General features: G+C 47.8%; 1 protein-coding gene across 1 annotated transcript in view; it reads left to right on the top strand.

Moving 5' to 3' along the window:
• tbc1d2 (TBC1 domain family, member 2) overlaps positions 1-16,255 on the top strand; it is a 55,873-nt gene that overhangs the window by 30,970 nt on the left and 8,648 nt on the right. Inside the window, exons 7-9 of the mRNA XM_080188393.1 lie at positions 3,658-3,768; positions 7,983-8,167; positions 12,029-12,532. Of these exons, the coding sequence (XP_080044519.1) occupies positions 3,658-3,768; positions 7,983-8,167; positions 12,029-12,532 (800 nt within the window). The remainder of the gene's footprint in view (positions 1-3,657; positions 3,769-7,982; positions 8,168-12,028; positions 12,533-16,255) is intronic.

Raw genomic sequence — 16,255 nt, 5'->3', positions numbered from 1 at the left:
AGTGCAGACTCGATGGGCTGAGTGGCCTAATTTTGCTCCTATGTGTCATGATAACACAAACTTATATCTGTGTAGGGACAGGAGGAAGCTGTTTGCCCCTTGGAGCCTGTTTGCCACTCCATGAGATTGTAGCTAACCAGCCCCCTAACTCCACACACCCCGTCTTTGGCACACATCTCAGGTTTGGCTGATAAAACCTTTCAGTGTTGGATTTAAAATGGACAATAGATCTTGTATTGTTTGCGGAGGATTTTCCAATCTTCTACCACCCCTCGTGCGCAGAAGTGTTTCTTAACTTTGCTCTTGAGAGGGCCTGTTTCTCACTTTCAGACTATTTCCTACTATAAAACATCGCAGAGCACTTAGCAGGAGTTATTGACCCACCAAAATCTGACACCAGGGTGCACAACGCCCAGTGACCCAGTTTGGGTTTCGCCAGGGTCACTCAGCTCCTGATCTCATTACAGCCTTGGTTCAAACATGGACAAAAGAGCTGAATTCTAGAGGTGAGGTGAGAGTGACAGCCCTTGACATCAAGGCTGCATTCGACAGAGTTTGGCGTCAAGGAGCCCTAGAGAAATTGGAATCAGTGGGTATCAGGGGGCAAACTCCCTGTTGGTTGGAGTCTACTTGGTACGTAGGAAGATGGTTGTAATGATGGGGGTCAGTCATCTCAGCTCCAGGACATCTCTGCAGGAGTCCCTCCGGGTAGTGTCCTAGGCCCCAATAATCTTCAGCTGCTTCATCAACGAACTTCCCTCCATCATAAGGTCAGAAGTGGGGATGTTTGTCAATGATTGCACAATGTTCAACACCATCCGCAACTCCTCAGATACTGAAGCAGTCCATCTTCAAATGCAACAAGATCTGAACAATATCCAGGCTTGGGTTGACAAGTGACAAGTAACATTCACGCTACACAAATGCCAGGCAATGACCATCACCAATAAGAGATACTCCAACAATCGCTCCTTTACATTCAATGGTGTAACCATCACTGAATCCCCCACTGTCAACATCCTTGGGGTTACCATTGACCAGAAACTCAACGGGACTCACCACATTAACACAGTGGCTACAAGAGCAGGTCAGAGACTAGGAATACTGCAGTGAGTAACTCACCTCCTGACTCCCCAGAGCCCCTCCACCATCTACAAGGCACAGATTAGGAGTGTGATGGAATACTCCCCACTTGTCTGGATGGGTGCAGTTCCAACAACACTCAAGAAGCTCAATTCCATCCAGGACAAAGCTTGTTTGGCACCACATCTACAAACATTAAATCCTGCCAACACCAGCACTCAGTAGCAGCAGTGTGTACTATCTACAAGATGCACTGCAGCAATTCGCTAAAGATCCTTAGACAAAGCCTTCTAAACCCATGAACATTTCCATCTAGAAGGACAAGGGCAGCAGATAAATGGGTACGTCACCGCCTGCAAGTTCCCCTCCAAACCATTCACCATCCTGACTTGGAAATATGTTATCGTTACTTCACAGTCGTTGAGTCAAAATCCTGGAATTTCCTCCCTAACGGTATTATGGATCAACCCACACCACATCGATTGCAACAATTCAAGAAGGCAGCTCACCAACACCTTCTGAGGGGCAACTAGGGATGGGCAATAAATTCTGGCCAGCCAGCGACGCCCATGTCCCAAGAATGAATAATAAAAAAAAACAAGGTGAACTGGGGACCAAAAGATTGGCCAAAAGGGCAGTTTTAAGGAACGCATCAAAGGAGGGGTAAGAACGATATGCGGGAGGTTTAGAGAGGAAATTCTGGCACGTAGGGCCCAGGTAGCAGAAGCATGGCCAGCAATAGTGAAGCAATTAACAAATTAACTTTTGTGCTGTCATAGCTAAAATTTGATGGATTATTTAACACAACGGGTAAAAGTGATGGAGTCCAAGTTCATTATCCTCCTTTATCTTCACCATCTCTTCCAGCCCACCAGAATTTCTGAGCTCCCCCCAGTTGGCCAATTTCTCTCTTGAGTGTATCTAAACAGGCGCCAGAGTGTGGCAACTAGGGGATTTTCACAGTAACTTCATTGCAGTGTGAATGTAAGCCTGCTCGTGACACTAATAAATAAACTTTAAAAAGGGGCGGCACGGTGGCACAGTGATTAGCACTGCTGCCTCACAGCGCCAGGAACTCGAGTTCAATCCCCGGCTTGGATCACTGTCCTTGCGGAGTTTGCACGTTCTCCCTCGTGTCTGTGTGGCTTTCCTCCGGGTGCTCCGATTTCCTCCCACAATCCAAAGATGTTCTGGTTAGGTGGATTGGCCCTTAGGGGAATGGTGGGAATAGCTAGGGTAAATGCATGGGGTTATAGGGCCTGGGTGGGATTGTGGTCGGTGCAGGATCAGTGGGCCGAATGGCCTCCTTCTGCACTGTAGGGATTCTATGATTTCATATGTGTGGCAACAGCCCAGCTGTGGCCTTGATTTTTCCTAACTCTGTGACCACCTTGGGCCAATAGAGATTCCTTACGCATCCACAATTTCCATCGCTTTGGTGTTTGAGTCTTTAGCTGTTAAGCTCTGAAATTCCCACTTCCCCAAACCTCTCCTTTCCTGGAATGCCTCCCTCTGTGATTGAGCTTCTGACCATTAACATGTCCTGGCATGGCTCGGTGTCAGTTTGGTCATGGGTTGAGGCCATCGCCGGCTGGGTCCAGCATTTATTACCCATTCATACATGTAGGCCAGACCCGGTACGGAAGACAGATTTCCTTCCCTAAAGGACATTAGTGAACCAGATGGGCTTTTCTGACAATTGACAATGGAAGCATATTAATTATTTGACTTTTAATTCCAGATTTTTATTGAATTCAAATTTTACCATCTGCCCCTGTAGAGCTTGAACCTCGGTCTCTGGGTAACTAGTCCAGTGACAATGCAACTACACCACAGCTGTCCCTGTGAAGTGGCTTGGGATGTTTTATTACATGAAAGGCGCTGCTATATAGATCAGAGAATCATAGAATCCTACAATGCAGAAGAAGGCCATTCAGCCCATTGAGTCTGCACTGACCACAGTCCCAGACAGGCCCTATCCCCATAGCTGCATCCATTTACCCTAGCTAGTCTACCTGATACCAAGGGACAATTTAGGATGGCAAATCAACCTAACCCACACATCTTTGGACTGTGGGAGGAAATCAGAGCACCTGGAGGAAACCCACACAGACATGGGGAGAATGTGCAAACTCCACACAGACAGTGACCCAAGCCAGGAATTGAACCCAGGTCCCTGGCGCTGTGAGGCAGCAGTGCTAACCACTGTGTCGCCGTGCCCACCCTATCTATATAAATGCAGGTTGAAGTCCTTTACCTATTGAAAGGCAGAATGCAAATGGAGACCTCACTCTCTCGCATATTCCAAACCATTGGGTTTATTGAAAGAAGATTTAGTTTAGTTTGAAAATAGTTGTGAATTTGAGGGGAAAGAACAGCAGGAACCGGTTTAAACATAAGGTGTAAGAATTGGAGAATCTGTATCGATGCTTATTTGATGATTTATAAAATCTTTTTCTTTTAAGAAACCATAGTTTTTGAAATTACCGTCACATTTCTTCAAATCCACTTTTAAAAAACACTTAACCATTGTTAACTGTGAAGTTCACCTGTTTGACCTTCTTTATTTGACAGGATGATCAAGACGCTTACAAAACCCAAAACAAGTTCTTAAACTCGGAGATCTACCAGGTTACCAAGCTTTGGCAGGCCACTGCTGATCGGGAGAAGGCTCTGGAAATGAAGGTATGGGATGGTCATGGTTGACACTGCGACCGGGATTCCCTCCCTGACAGTGCCGTGAGGCAACTTCCACCACACAGACTGTAGCAGCTCAGGAAGGCTACTCACTGTCACCTTCTCGAGGGGAAGATGGGGGGGTTAATGAGGAACAGGCTGCTGGATTGGACCCTGACATCCACATCCTTCAGAATGAATAAAGTATTTGAGCTGGGATCGTTACAAACAGGGTCAGGATTAGGCCATTTGGCCCCTCGAGCCTGCTCCATCGTTCGGCAAGGTCATGACTGATCTGATTGTGGGCAATTTTCTGCCTGTCTCCCATAACCCGTGACTATCTTGTAGATTAAAGAATCAGTTTTGAATATTTTCAACGACCCAGCTTCCACTGCTCTTTAGGGAAGAGAACTCGAAAGACTAGTGACCCTCGGACAGAACTAATACCGGGGCAGCGCGGTGGCACAATGGTTAGCACTGCTGCCTCCCAGCTCCAGGGACCCAGGTTCAATTCCCGGCTTGGGTCACTGTTTGTACATTCTCCTTGTGTCTGCATGTGTTTCCTCCGTGTACTCTGGCTTCCTCCCACAGTCCAAAGATGCATTGGGTTAGATACATTGGCTACGCTAAATTGTCTGTTTAGGTCCTGGGATGCTTAGGTTAGGGGGATTAGTGGGGTTATGGGGATAGGGTTAGGTGGAACTGTTGTCAGTTCCATCTAAACCTATCCCACTTCTCCCATGAGGAGGAATCGTTGTCTCACATCCACCCTGTGCGGGTCCCTCAGACTCCTTTGTGTTTCAGGAAGGTCACACCTCATTCTTCTAAACTCCAGTGTGGCAACTTGTGCAATATTTCCCTCTACCACAGACCACTCCAGAATTAGCCTAAAGAGAATTCTCTGAACTTCTTACAAGGCAAGTATATCCTCCCTTAAGTAAGGTGACCAAAACCGTAGACAGTGGTCCAGGTGTAGTCTCACTGGTTTGTGTTCTCACTGGGCAGCATGCTTGCACAGTGGTTAGCACTGCTGCTTCACAGCTCCAGGGTCCTGGGTTCGATTCCTGGTTCGGGTCACTGTCTGTGTGGAGATTGCACATTCTCCTCATGTCTGCGTGGGTTTCCTCCGACAGTCCAAAGATGTGCGGGTTAGATTGACTGGCCATGCTAAATTGACCCTTAGTGTCCAGGGGTGTGTAGCTTAAAAGGATTAGTGGGTATAATATGTAGGGAAGTGGGGTAGGGCCTGGGTGGGATTGTGTTTGGGGCAGACTCGATGGGCTGAAGGGCCTCTTTCTGCACTGTAGGGTTCTATGATCTATGGTTCATTGGGCGAGGGGTGTGATTCTTGCTTTGGTAAATTCAGACCTCAAATATGTGGCAGGTCCCGGATTCAAATCCCAGATGAGCCTTTCAGACTAAGTCAGGCGTCCTGTTCACTTCTTGGGGGGTCTTTTAGCTCAGTTGGATGGATGGCTGGATAGTGATGCAGAGCGCTGCCAACAGCACAGGTTCAATTCCCATACTGGCTGAGATTATTCACGCCTTGCCCCGCCTCCTCAGTCTTGCCCCTCGCCTGAGGTGTGCTGACCCTCAAGTTAAATCAGCATCGGTCAGCTCTCCCCCACCTCAAAGGGAGAGAGCAGCTGATGGCCATCTGGGAATATGGTGTCACTAGAGCCCTCTCCAGTTGCAGCAAGACCTCCCTACTTTTAGCAATAAAGACCAACATTCCATTTGCCTTCCTAATTAATTCCTTTACCTGGATACTAACTTTTTGTGATTCATACACAAGGACACCCAGATGTACCACTGCATTCTGCAGATTCTCTCCATTTAAATAATATTCGATTTTCCTCTCCTTCTGATCAAAGTGGACAACATCATATTTTCTGATATTATGTTACATCAGCTTTTTCTGTCCGCTCGCTTAACCTGGGACAGTACGGTGTCACAATGGTTATCACTGCTGCCTCGCAGTGCCGGGGACCTGGGTTCGATTCCCAGCTTGGGTCACTGTTTGTGCGGAGTTTGTACATTCTCCCTGTGTCTGCGTGGGTTTCCCCCAGGTGCTCTGGTTTCCTCCTACGGTCCGAAAGACGTGCTGGTTAGGTGCATTGGCCGTGCTACATTCTCCCTCAGTGTACCCAAACAGGCGCCTGAGTGTGGCGACTAGGGGATTTTCACAGTAACTTCATTGCAGTGTTAATGTAAGCTTACTTGTGACACTAATGAAAAAAAAACATGTTCCTTTGTAGCCTCCTCTTTAACCACTTACATTAGCAACGGCCGATCCAAGTCATTGATATAGATTGTAAATAGTTACAATAATAGAGACCCCACTCCTGATTGCTGTGGCAGTCCACTAGTTACAGCTTTTCCTCTGGGAAATTGTGCTGCTAATTTAACAATTAACTCACAACTCTTTCCCTTAGTTTTGTCTTGATCCTTGTTGAGTAAACTGCAGTGGGTTCTGAGGGGAGTGTGAGAGAGGGAGCTGTGTTAAATGAAGTGTGTGTGTGTGAGAGAGAGCTGCTGTCCCCCTGGTGGTGAGCAAATTCTTTCCATTGCATCTGATGCATTCAAAATGCCAGCTGATCCCGCAAAGAGTGCATCTGACGCAGTACGGCTGGTCAGAATAAATAGTAATTGTTTTTTTACAAATCACATCCATATTCCTTCAACCTTCTCTGCGTCACACCTCCCACGGTTACTGAAGTTAATGGAAGGAATTTCTGACTCAACTCTCAAATCGTTATTTCCACATCGTAGAATCCCTGCAGTGCAGAAGGAGGCCTTTCAGCCCATCAGGTCTGCACTGACTCTCTGAAAGAACATCTTACCCATACCCATCTCCAGACTTATCCCATAACCCTGTGCACGTACCCCACTAATTTACACATCTTGCGACACTAAGGGGCAATTTACCATGGCCAACCCATCTAACCCGCACATCTTTGGACTGTGAAAGGAAACTGGAGCACCCAGAGGAAACCCACGCAGACATGGGGAGAATGTGCAAATTCTGCACAGACAGTAACCCAAGCTGGGAATTGAACCCGGGTTGCTGGTGCTGTGAGGCAGCAGTGCTAACCACTGTGCCACTGTGTCGCCCCCTTGTCAAATTTTTGTACACATATTTGGGGCAATTAGTTAGTAAAGAATTCAATGCTTTTTTTCCATTAATGGTTCCTGTTTAAACATCAAATTTCCTGTATTTATAAAAGATAATAACCTCATTTGTCTGCAAATTGAAGGACAGTTTAAAGCAGCATTAGTCATGGTCTCACAGCCCTTTGCATTGTCAGATCGTCTGAAAGTTTGCAACCCTCCCCATGCTGTGTGGAATGAACTTTTTAATTTTCCCCTCTGATATTACACCCATCCTTATTGTGATAAATAATTCAGTGATTTGCAACAGACTGACACCAATCCTTGTGTAAAAGCTGATGTGACCATCTAATCTACACACCTTTTGAACACTAAGAGGTGACTTAGCACAGCCAATGCGTATAACCTGCATATCTTGGAGTGTGGGAGGAAACTGGAGCACCCCTGAGGAAACCCATGCAGACACGGGGAGAACGTGCAGACTCCACACAGATGGTGACCCGAGGCTGGAATCGAACCCAGATCCCTGACTCTGAGAGGCAGCGGAGCTAACCACTGTGCCATCGTGTTGCCCTGACTGCCTTATTGCCCCTCTGCTGCACTCTCCCCTTTAGCCCTGAAAATTTTACCTTTTCAAATATTCATCCCACTCTTCCTTCTCAAGTTACTGTTCAATCTGCTTCCAACATCTTCCAGGCAGCGTGTTCCAACTTACTCTAACTAGCTGTTTAAAAATAAATTCGGAACTACTTAAAGTTTATTTATTAATGACACAAGTAGGGTTACATTAACACTGCAATGAAGTTACTGTGAAATTCCCCTTGTCGCCATGCTCCAGTGCCTGTTCGGGTACACTGAGGGAGAATTTAGCATGGTCAATGCACCTAACCAGCATGTCTTTTGGAGGAAACTGGAGCACCCGGGGGAAACCCATGCAGACACGAGGAGAACGTGCATTTTGCCCGTACTTCCTCAATTCAGACCCTGCGTCTCTCAGGCTGCCAGCGCTGAACGTTTACTTTCTGCCTGGACTAAAGCTGTCAGCGAGTCAGGCGTGCCAGCTGTTTATTTTTCTTTTGACGTTTCGAGGCTTTTCTTCTCTCTCTCTGCAGTGTGCTGCTTTGGAGGCCAAATGCTGCCAGATTGAGAGCAAGTACTTGTCGATGATCCGTAAGCTCCAGGACAATGCCAGCAAGCAGGAGGAGACTCAGCAGCAGGTGGTCAAACAGATCATTGCTGACCAGTCAAAATGGGAGGTCAAAGCTAAACCTGGCAACCAAGTTGGTGGATTTTTCAAGTGAGTGAAGAACAAGATGGTGCAGCTTAATTTGGAATATCTCTCCTTTGTTACAAAGGACTACCGTGTGTGTGTGTGTGTGTGTGTTCATTCTTCCATAAGATGTGGGCAACGTTGGCAAGGCCAGCATTTGTTGCCTATCCCTAATTGCCCTTGAACTGAGTGGCTCGCTGGGCCATTTCAGAGGGTAGTTAAGATATTTTTTATTCGTTCGTGGAACATCGCTGGCTGGCCAGCATTTATTGCCCCTCCCTAGTTGCCCTTGAGAAGTTGGTGGTGAGCTGCCTTCTTGAATGGCTGCGGTCCATGTGCTGAGGATTGACCCACAACCCACATGATTCAACCACATTGCTGTGGCTCTTGGAGTCACATGTAGGCCAGACCGGGTAAGGACAGCAGATTTCCTTCCCCAAAGGACATTAGTGAACCAGATGGGTTTTTACAACAATCAGAGATACTTTCATGGCCACCATTACTGAGCCTGACTTCAGATGTATTATTTAATTCAATTTAAATTCCACTGGCATTCTGGTGGGACTTGAACCCATGTCTCCAGACCATTAGCCTGGGCCTCAGGAATACTAATCCAGTTATATTATCATAATGCCAGTATCTCTTCCCTCTTGCATCCCACCCTAGCCCACCCTGCCACTACCTTGGCAATGGGCAACAAATGCTGCCCTTCTCAGTGACCCTCACATCCCATGAAAGAATAAAAAAAACACTGGAAATTTTGATTTGATCTTTATTTATTATTGTCTGTATTAACATACAGTGAAAAGTCTTGTTTCTTGTGCGCTATAGAGACAAAACATACTATTCATAGAGAAGGAAACGAGAGAGTGCAGAATGTAGTGTTACAGTCATCGCTAGGGTGTAGCGAAAGATCATCTTAATGCGGGGTGGGTCCACTCAAAAGTCTGACAGCAGCAGAGAAAAAACTGTTTTTGAGTTGGTTGGTACGTGACCTCAGACTTTTTGTATCTTTTTCCCAAAGGAATAAGATGAAAGAGAGAATGTCCGGGGTGCGTGGGGTCCTTAATTATGTAAGGCAGCAGGAAGTGTAGGCAGAGTCAATGAATGGGAGGCTGGTTTGCGTGGTGGATTGGGCTACGTTCATGAACTTTTGTAGTTCCTTGCGATCTTGGGCAGAGCTGGAGCCCATACCAAGCTGTGATACAACCAGAAAGGATGCTTTCTATGGGGCACCTGTAAAAGCTGGTGAGAGTTGTAGCTGACATGCCAAATTTCCTCTGAGAAAGTAGAGACGTTGGTGGGCTTTCTTAACTATAGTGTCGGCATGGGGGAACCAGGACAGGTTGTTGGTGATCTGGACACCTAAAAACTTGAATGGGAATAAGGACTATTTCTTCTTCCTACTAAGGAAAATGGGAAAAAGGATGAAATTGTATTTAATTTGAAACCAAAAATTATTATTTGAGATAAAGCTCAAATGTTCTCTGCTGGAGCAGAGAAGACTGAGGGGTGACGTGATTGGGATGTTCAAGATTATGAGGGGCATGGACAGGATGGATAGAGGCAGCTGTTCCCCTTTGCTGAAGAGTCAGTTTGCAAGTTAAGAGTGAGAGGTGGGAGGTTTAGAGGGGATTTGAGGAAAATCTTTTTTATTCAGAGGGTGGTGAGGGTCTGGAATGCGCTGCCTGGGAGGATGGTGGAGGCAGGATGCCTCACATCCATTAAAAAGTACCTGGATGTGCACTTGGCACACCATAACATTCAGGGCTATGTGCCAAGTGCTGGCAAGTGGCATTAGGTGGACAGGTCAGTGCCTTGCATGCGCGATGTAGATTCGATGGGCTGAAATGCCTCTAATGCAGGATTAGAGTAGGATTCTATAATTCTGAAGCTGAGGAGCTGGGACAATGGCTGGTTATTAATTTTAAACACATTCCTTGTTTTATTATTGAACAATTTTCCGCTTTTAACTATTAAAATTTGGGGGGGAAATTATCAATTGCAGGAAGAAGGACAGCACAGTGGTTAGCGCTGCTGCCTCACAGCGTCAGGGACCCGGGTTCAATTCCCGGCTTGGGTCACCGTCTGCGTGGACTCTGCACATTCTCCCCGTGTCTGCGTGGGTTTCTTCCGGGTGCTCCAGTTTCCTCCCACAGTCTGAAAGACGTGCTGGCTAGCTGCATTGGCCATGCTAAATTCTCCCTCCGTGTACGTGAACAGGCGCCGGAGTGCGGCGACTAGGAGATTTTCACAGTAACTTTATTGCAGTGTTAATGTAAACCTACTTGTGACACCAAGTAATAAAGTAAAGGAGGATTTGCATTATGCTTCATGATCTCAGGGTGTTCTAAAGCACCTTACAGCCAACACAGTACGTTGGAAGTTCTGTGACTGTTGTGGGAACTATGGCGTTGCAGAGTTTTGCAGCACCTGGGACAGTGATATGTGGAAGATTGAAGTTTATCTCGGCATGAGCAAGGGAGAAATAATGAGCAAGCCAAGTCCTGCTCAAAGATACGATCATTACAGTTTCGTTTATACTCCCCTTGAGGGTACAATCACAGAATCCAAACAGTACAGAAGGAGGCCATTCGGCCCATCGACCACAATCCCACCCAGGCCCTCTTCCCCTAACCCATGTTTACCCTGTTAATCCCCATTTACCATGGCCAATCCACCTAAGCCACACACCTTTGGACTGTGGGAGTAAACCCACGCAGACACGGGCAGAATGTGCAGACTCCACACAGACACTGACCCAAGGCTGGAATTGAACCCGGGTTCCTGGCACTGTGAGGCAGCAGTGCTAACCACTGTGCCACTGTAACCAGATGATTCTGGTCAACACAATTAACAACTGGAAAATTCAATCACAACAATTAACCCCTGAACAACTGTAAAATCAACAAGCAAGTTATTGACCCATAGTTACTCCACACCACTCGATTGCACACAGCAAGGTCCAACGTGATGATGACCAGATAAAGTTCCCCCTTAAGATATTGGTTGAGGGATAAACATTGTTTAGTGTAATCTCCCCTGCTGTTCTTTGATATATTAACGTGAAGTCTTTTCAAGGTCCAACGTGTCTTCGAGACACAGCACCTCCGACTGTGCAGCACTCCGTCAGTCCAGCAGTCCCTCAGTCCGGCACTGGCAGTGTTGCTCTGGAATGTTGTGCTCAATCCTATTGGGGTGGGACTTGAAGCAGCAATGTTCTATCTCTGAGGTGAAACTGTGTTACTGTCCGAGCTACAACTGATGCTGAAGATGGTACATCACCAGAACTGAAAAAATGTTTTTGGTCCAATAATATGCAGGTTAAGAGGATTGGCCATGCTAAATTGTCCCTTAGTGCCCAAAGATGTGTAGGTTAGGTGGTTTGGCCATGCTAAATTGCCCCTTAGTGTCCAAAGATGTGTAGGTTAGGTGGTTTGGCCATGCTAAATTGCCCCTTAGTGTCCAAAAATGTGTAGGTTAGAGGACTTGGCCATGCTAAATTGCCCCTTAGTGTCCAAAGATGTGTAGGTTAGGTGGTTTGGCCATGCTAAATTACCCCTTAGTATCCAAAGATGTATAGATTAATAGGATTGGCCATGCTAAATTGCCCTTAATATCCAAAGATGTGTAGGTTAGTGGACTTGGCCATGCTGAGTTGCCCCTTAGTATTTAATGATGTGCTGGTTAGGAGGATTAGTGGGGTAAATATGTGGGATTACAGGGATAGGGCAGGAGGTGGGCCAGGGTAAGATGCTCTGTTGGAGAGTTGGTGTTGACTTGATGGGCTGAATGGCTTCCTTCTGCGCTGTGGGGATTCTATGATCATCTTCTCCTAATTTGTGGCTATATACATCAGTGATCTCTGTTTCTTTCTCCCTGTTCCAGTGAGTACGATGAATATGGCTTCAAGATAGTGTCTTCGCCGGTGCAGGACAAGATCCTATTGGCCAAAATCCAGGCGCTCGAGCGGAAATCCATGCAGCTGATAGCCAATCAGGAAGGCCAGGAGAAAGCCATCCAGGTTAAGTGGGCAAACCACCTGTCGGGCAGGAGTGCCAGTGAGCTCCTGCCATCGCCAGAATTAAAGAACATGATCCGCAATGGCGTCCCCAAGGAGTACCGGCAGCAAGTCTGGAAATGGTGCATCAACCGGTGGGTTCGGCACATTCGAGAGCGGTACGGCTCGAAACGTTACCAGGAGCTGCTGAGGCTGTGTAAGAACAAGGACCGGGCGGCGTCCAAACAGATCGAGTTGGATCTCGACAGGACTCTGACCAACAACAGGCTGTTCAACTCCCCGACCTCCAGGATGGTTCAGAAGCTGCGCCGCGTACTACTGGCCTACTCGTGGCAAAACCCCGAAATCGGCTACTGCCAAGGACTGAACAGGTACCCCTCCTTAACCCCACTTCTGTACACACAGGCACCCAGACAGAGATGCACCGGCCAGCTCGATGGGCTGAGTGGCCTAATACTGCTCCTGTGTCTTATAGTCTTACGGATGGATTGCTGGAATTCGGGATAGGGACAGGCAAAGGTTGGCGTTGTTAAAATGTCATTACTGCGCGATAGACCTTGGTCAAAACTTGGACTCGTTTTTGAATTAAGGCTAACCTCCTTCCCTGCTGCCACCCTACTCCTGATAGGATAGAGCTGTTCACATCTCCCATTGGCCACACCAAGCCCTCCCGGGCTCATTAATCGCACAAATGTGTCCAATTACTAACGAGGCTGACTTCACTTGGCCAGTTCCTCCACCTCACCCCAGCTGAGGTTGACAGCGTTGGTCATGGAGGTGGCAGACTGGCACACGGGACGCTGGCTTCGCCCTGCCAACCCAATTCAAGACCATGACAATCCGGCCCATGGTTTGTTACTGGGCTGGCCGTAATCCAGAGGCCCGGTTTGGTGACCTGGAGATAACGGGCTCAATTTTACAGGCACCAGGTTCCTCGTCCCACGCTGGCTAAAATGTCCAAAATGAACTTGACCGTTAATCGGCTGAAGGTGGGATTTTTTGGAATCTCAGAATCCTTACAATGCAGAAGGAGGCCATTCAGTCCATCGGGCCTGTACTGAGAACAATCCCACCCAGACCCTAATTCTCCTGATGCTAAGGGGCAATTTAGCATGGCCAATCAACCGCACATCTTTGGACTGTGGGAGGAAATCAGAGCACCTGAAGGAAACCCACGTAAACACGGTGCAGACTCCACACAGACAGTGACTCGGGCCAGGAATCGAACCCGGGTCCCTGGCGCTGAGAGGCAGCGGCGCTAACCACTGTGCCACCGTGTTGCCCATTTCTGCCTCATAGTAACAGGAGATGCCCCAGCCCATTCAGAGGTTGGCAGCTCTCCACTTTGGCACAGAGGTTGTGCAATATTCGATTGGAGTGAACGGGTCAGTGTTTGGTGGAGTCGCTGGTTGGCAGGCCCAGGCAATGGAGGGGGACGGGTGGTCTTTGAGAGGCCAGTATTGGGCGGGAGGTGGGGAAGCAACTGCAAGGACGTTTGGGGACCCTGGGAGCCCTCCTTTCCTGGATCTCCAATGGGTTTGTTAAGGAGAGATCCCTTCCCCACCCGTGGAGATGGCCGCTCGCCAGGGGCAGCTGGATGAGGCCCTTAAATGGGAATTACTTGTCCATGTAAGGGCCACCATTGGGTGGGCTGCTTGATGCCATCCCTGCCGGCGGTATGTCAACGAGATCAGGCGTGATGTGCGAACGAGACTTGGTGTGGGATGGAATGTGGAAAAAGTACATGTAGAAACCTGACACAAGTGTGTATCCTCTTTCCCCAACACCACCCCACCCTCGTCACGGTATTTGATCAGCATGGCTGGTTCTGAACAACACGTTGTGCAGACCTGTTTGAACAGCTCCTACCTGTTATTCCAACAGGAAGCATTATTTATCAGGAATAATTTGTGTGATTTGAATTCCCGGTTTATGGTGATTGCTGAGACTGACGGGCTTTCTCTGGGCACGTTGCCAGCTGGGTCTACAGACTGTCAGGATCAGGGAGCTTCCTCCCTCAATCCCAGACCGAAGAGCTCAGCGCCTGTACCAGCACGTTTGCGCTGAGATGGTTTCTTGGGAATGAAGCCAGTGGGTGGGATCAGTGTCCTCGGTCTCTGTCTCTCTCCCGGCTGTGGGAGAGGGATAAACAGCAGATTGGGCAACGCAACAAGTTGGAGCCATGCCTCAGACTGGGATGGATTCAAATCCAAATGCAATCTACTGTGTGAAAGGAGGAAATTGCATTTCTATAGCACCTTACACCAACTCAGAACATCTCAAAGCACTGGCAGTGGAATACTTTTGAGGTGTGTTGTTCTGCAGGAAAAATGTCAATTTGCACACCGCAAACAGTGATATTGTGTTTTTTTTTGTTCAAGTGATATTGCTCAAGGGATTAATATTGGCCAAGACATGAGGGAGAACTCTCTTCACTGTGGTCAGGGATCTTTTACATCCACCTGAGAGGGTAAACAGGGCCTTGGTTTAATGTCTCAGCTGTGAGATGGCACCTCTGACAGTGCAGCACTCCCTTCAGTGTGTGGCATTGCGAGTTTCAACCGGAGTCTAAACCTTCTGCCTCTGAGATGGGAGTGCTGATGCCGCAATTGATGCAGCTTCTGGGATAAGGACAGGGAGAGGGCCCCCCAACCCCCAACCCGCCCCCCCCCGCCCCATCTCCCAACTCCGTCCCCTCCCCGTCCAAGATTGGGTATATAATGACTCGTGTTAGGGACTTGGTATACTAATGGTATCTTCGTTGTACTATCGAAGTTAAGAATACACAGGTGAAGGTCTTTGATTGATTTCAGTATCTCGAGCATTTGTAAAGAGAGACTCACACTGTGCGCCTTTGCATTTGGCTTGGCGGGAGGGGTTTCCAGTAGGGCTTGCTGCTGCACACATACCCTCACTGTCAGGACACGCCTTGGCATTCTGTTCCACCACCTGGCAATGGGAGAGGTCCCCAGTAGGGGGCAGTCTATGTGGGAGTCCTCCTTTTCTCCTGGTGTGGAGGATGTTGTCTACAATTGCAATTGTAGCTTTGTGTAATTCACTGACTCCCAGGGCTGCGAGTCTTTACTGCGACCCAGGGAATCTGCATACCACACTGATGTAGATTGCCCGAGGCGGGGCAGCCTCTTTTTCGTTACTTGAAAGGGCGGTTCCTCAACCTCTGATTGCACTTTAGCCCCACCCTCTTGATCTTTGGTCATCAGGTGCAGAGGGAAGGGAAGGAAGGAGGAGAACCTGCCCATGAGTCTGTTACTAACCTGTCCAAGGTAGCCAGTAAGAGGTACATGCAGGGAGGGGATGGTCGAGGGGGCAGACTGACCCGACTGTCTGGCTCTGTGAGCAGCTACGTTTGTGGCTGAATGGCCTTGGAGAGATAGACAGCTATGCTCATGGGTATTCCAGCCTTTCCCACCCAGCGGACACTGCGAGTGTTGCAGTGGATCATCACCCCTGATATCGATAAAAACAATGAACAGTACAGCACAGGCCCTTCGACCGTCCAAACCTATACTGATCATAATGTCTGCCTAAACTAAAACCGAGTCCATATCCTTCCATTCCCGTCCTATTCATGTATTTATCTAGTTGCTTCTTAAATGCCGCTATTGTATCTGCTCCCACCATCTCCCCAGGCAGCAGGTTCCAGACATTCACCACCCTCCGTATAAAAAAAACTTGCCTTACACATCTCCTCTAAACTTTTCCCCATGCACCTTAAACCTATGTCCCCTGGTACTTGATTTTTCTACCCTAGGAAAGAGCGTCTGACTATCCACTCTGTCCATGCCACTCATATTCTTGTAAATCTCTATCAGTTTGCCCCTCAATCTCCATCGTTCCAGTGCGAACAAAGCAAGTTTATCTCACCTCTCCTCATAGCTAATGCCCTCCATTGCCAGGTAATACCCTGGTAAATCTCTTCTGTACCCTCTCCAAAGCCTCTGCATCTTTCTGGTAGTGTGGGGACCAGAGTTGTACACAGTATTCCAAATGAGGTCTCACTAAGGTTCTGTACAGTTGCAACAGGACCTGCCAATTTTTATCCTCAATTTTTTAAAATGATTTTATAAGGTTGC

The sequence above is a fragment of the Carcharhinus amblyrhynchos genome, chromosome 5 (assembly GCF_965287045.1).
Source record: "Carcharhinus amblyrhynchos chromosome 5, sCarAmb.v2.hapA, whole genome shotgun sequence".
In the NCBI taxonomy this organism is placed as follows: Eukaryota; Metazoa; Chordata; class Chondrichthyes; order Carcharhiniformes; family Carcharhinidae; genus Carcharhinus; species Carcharhinus amblyrhynchos.
Note: the sequence above shows the minus strand (reverse complement) of the source record. Positions and strands in the feature narration are given on the sequence as shown.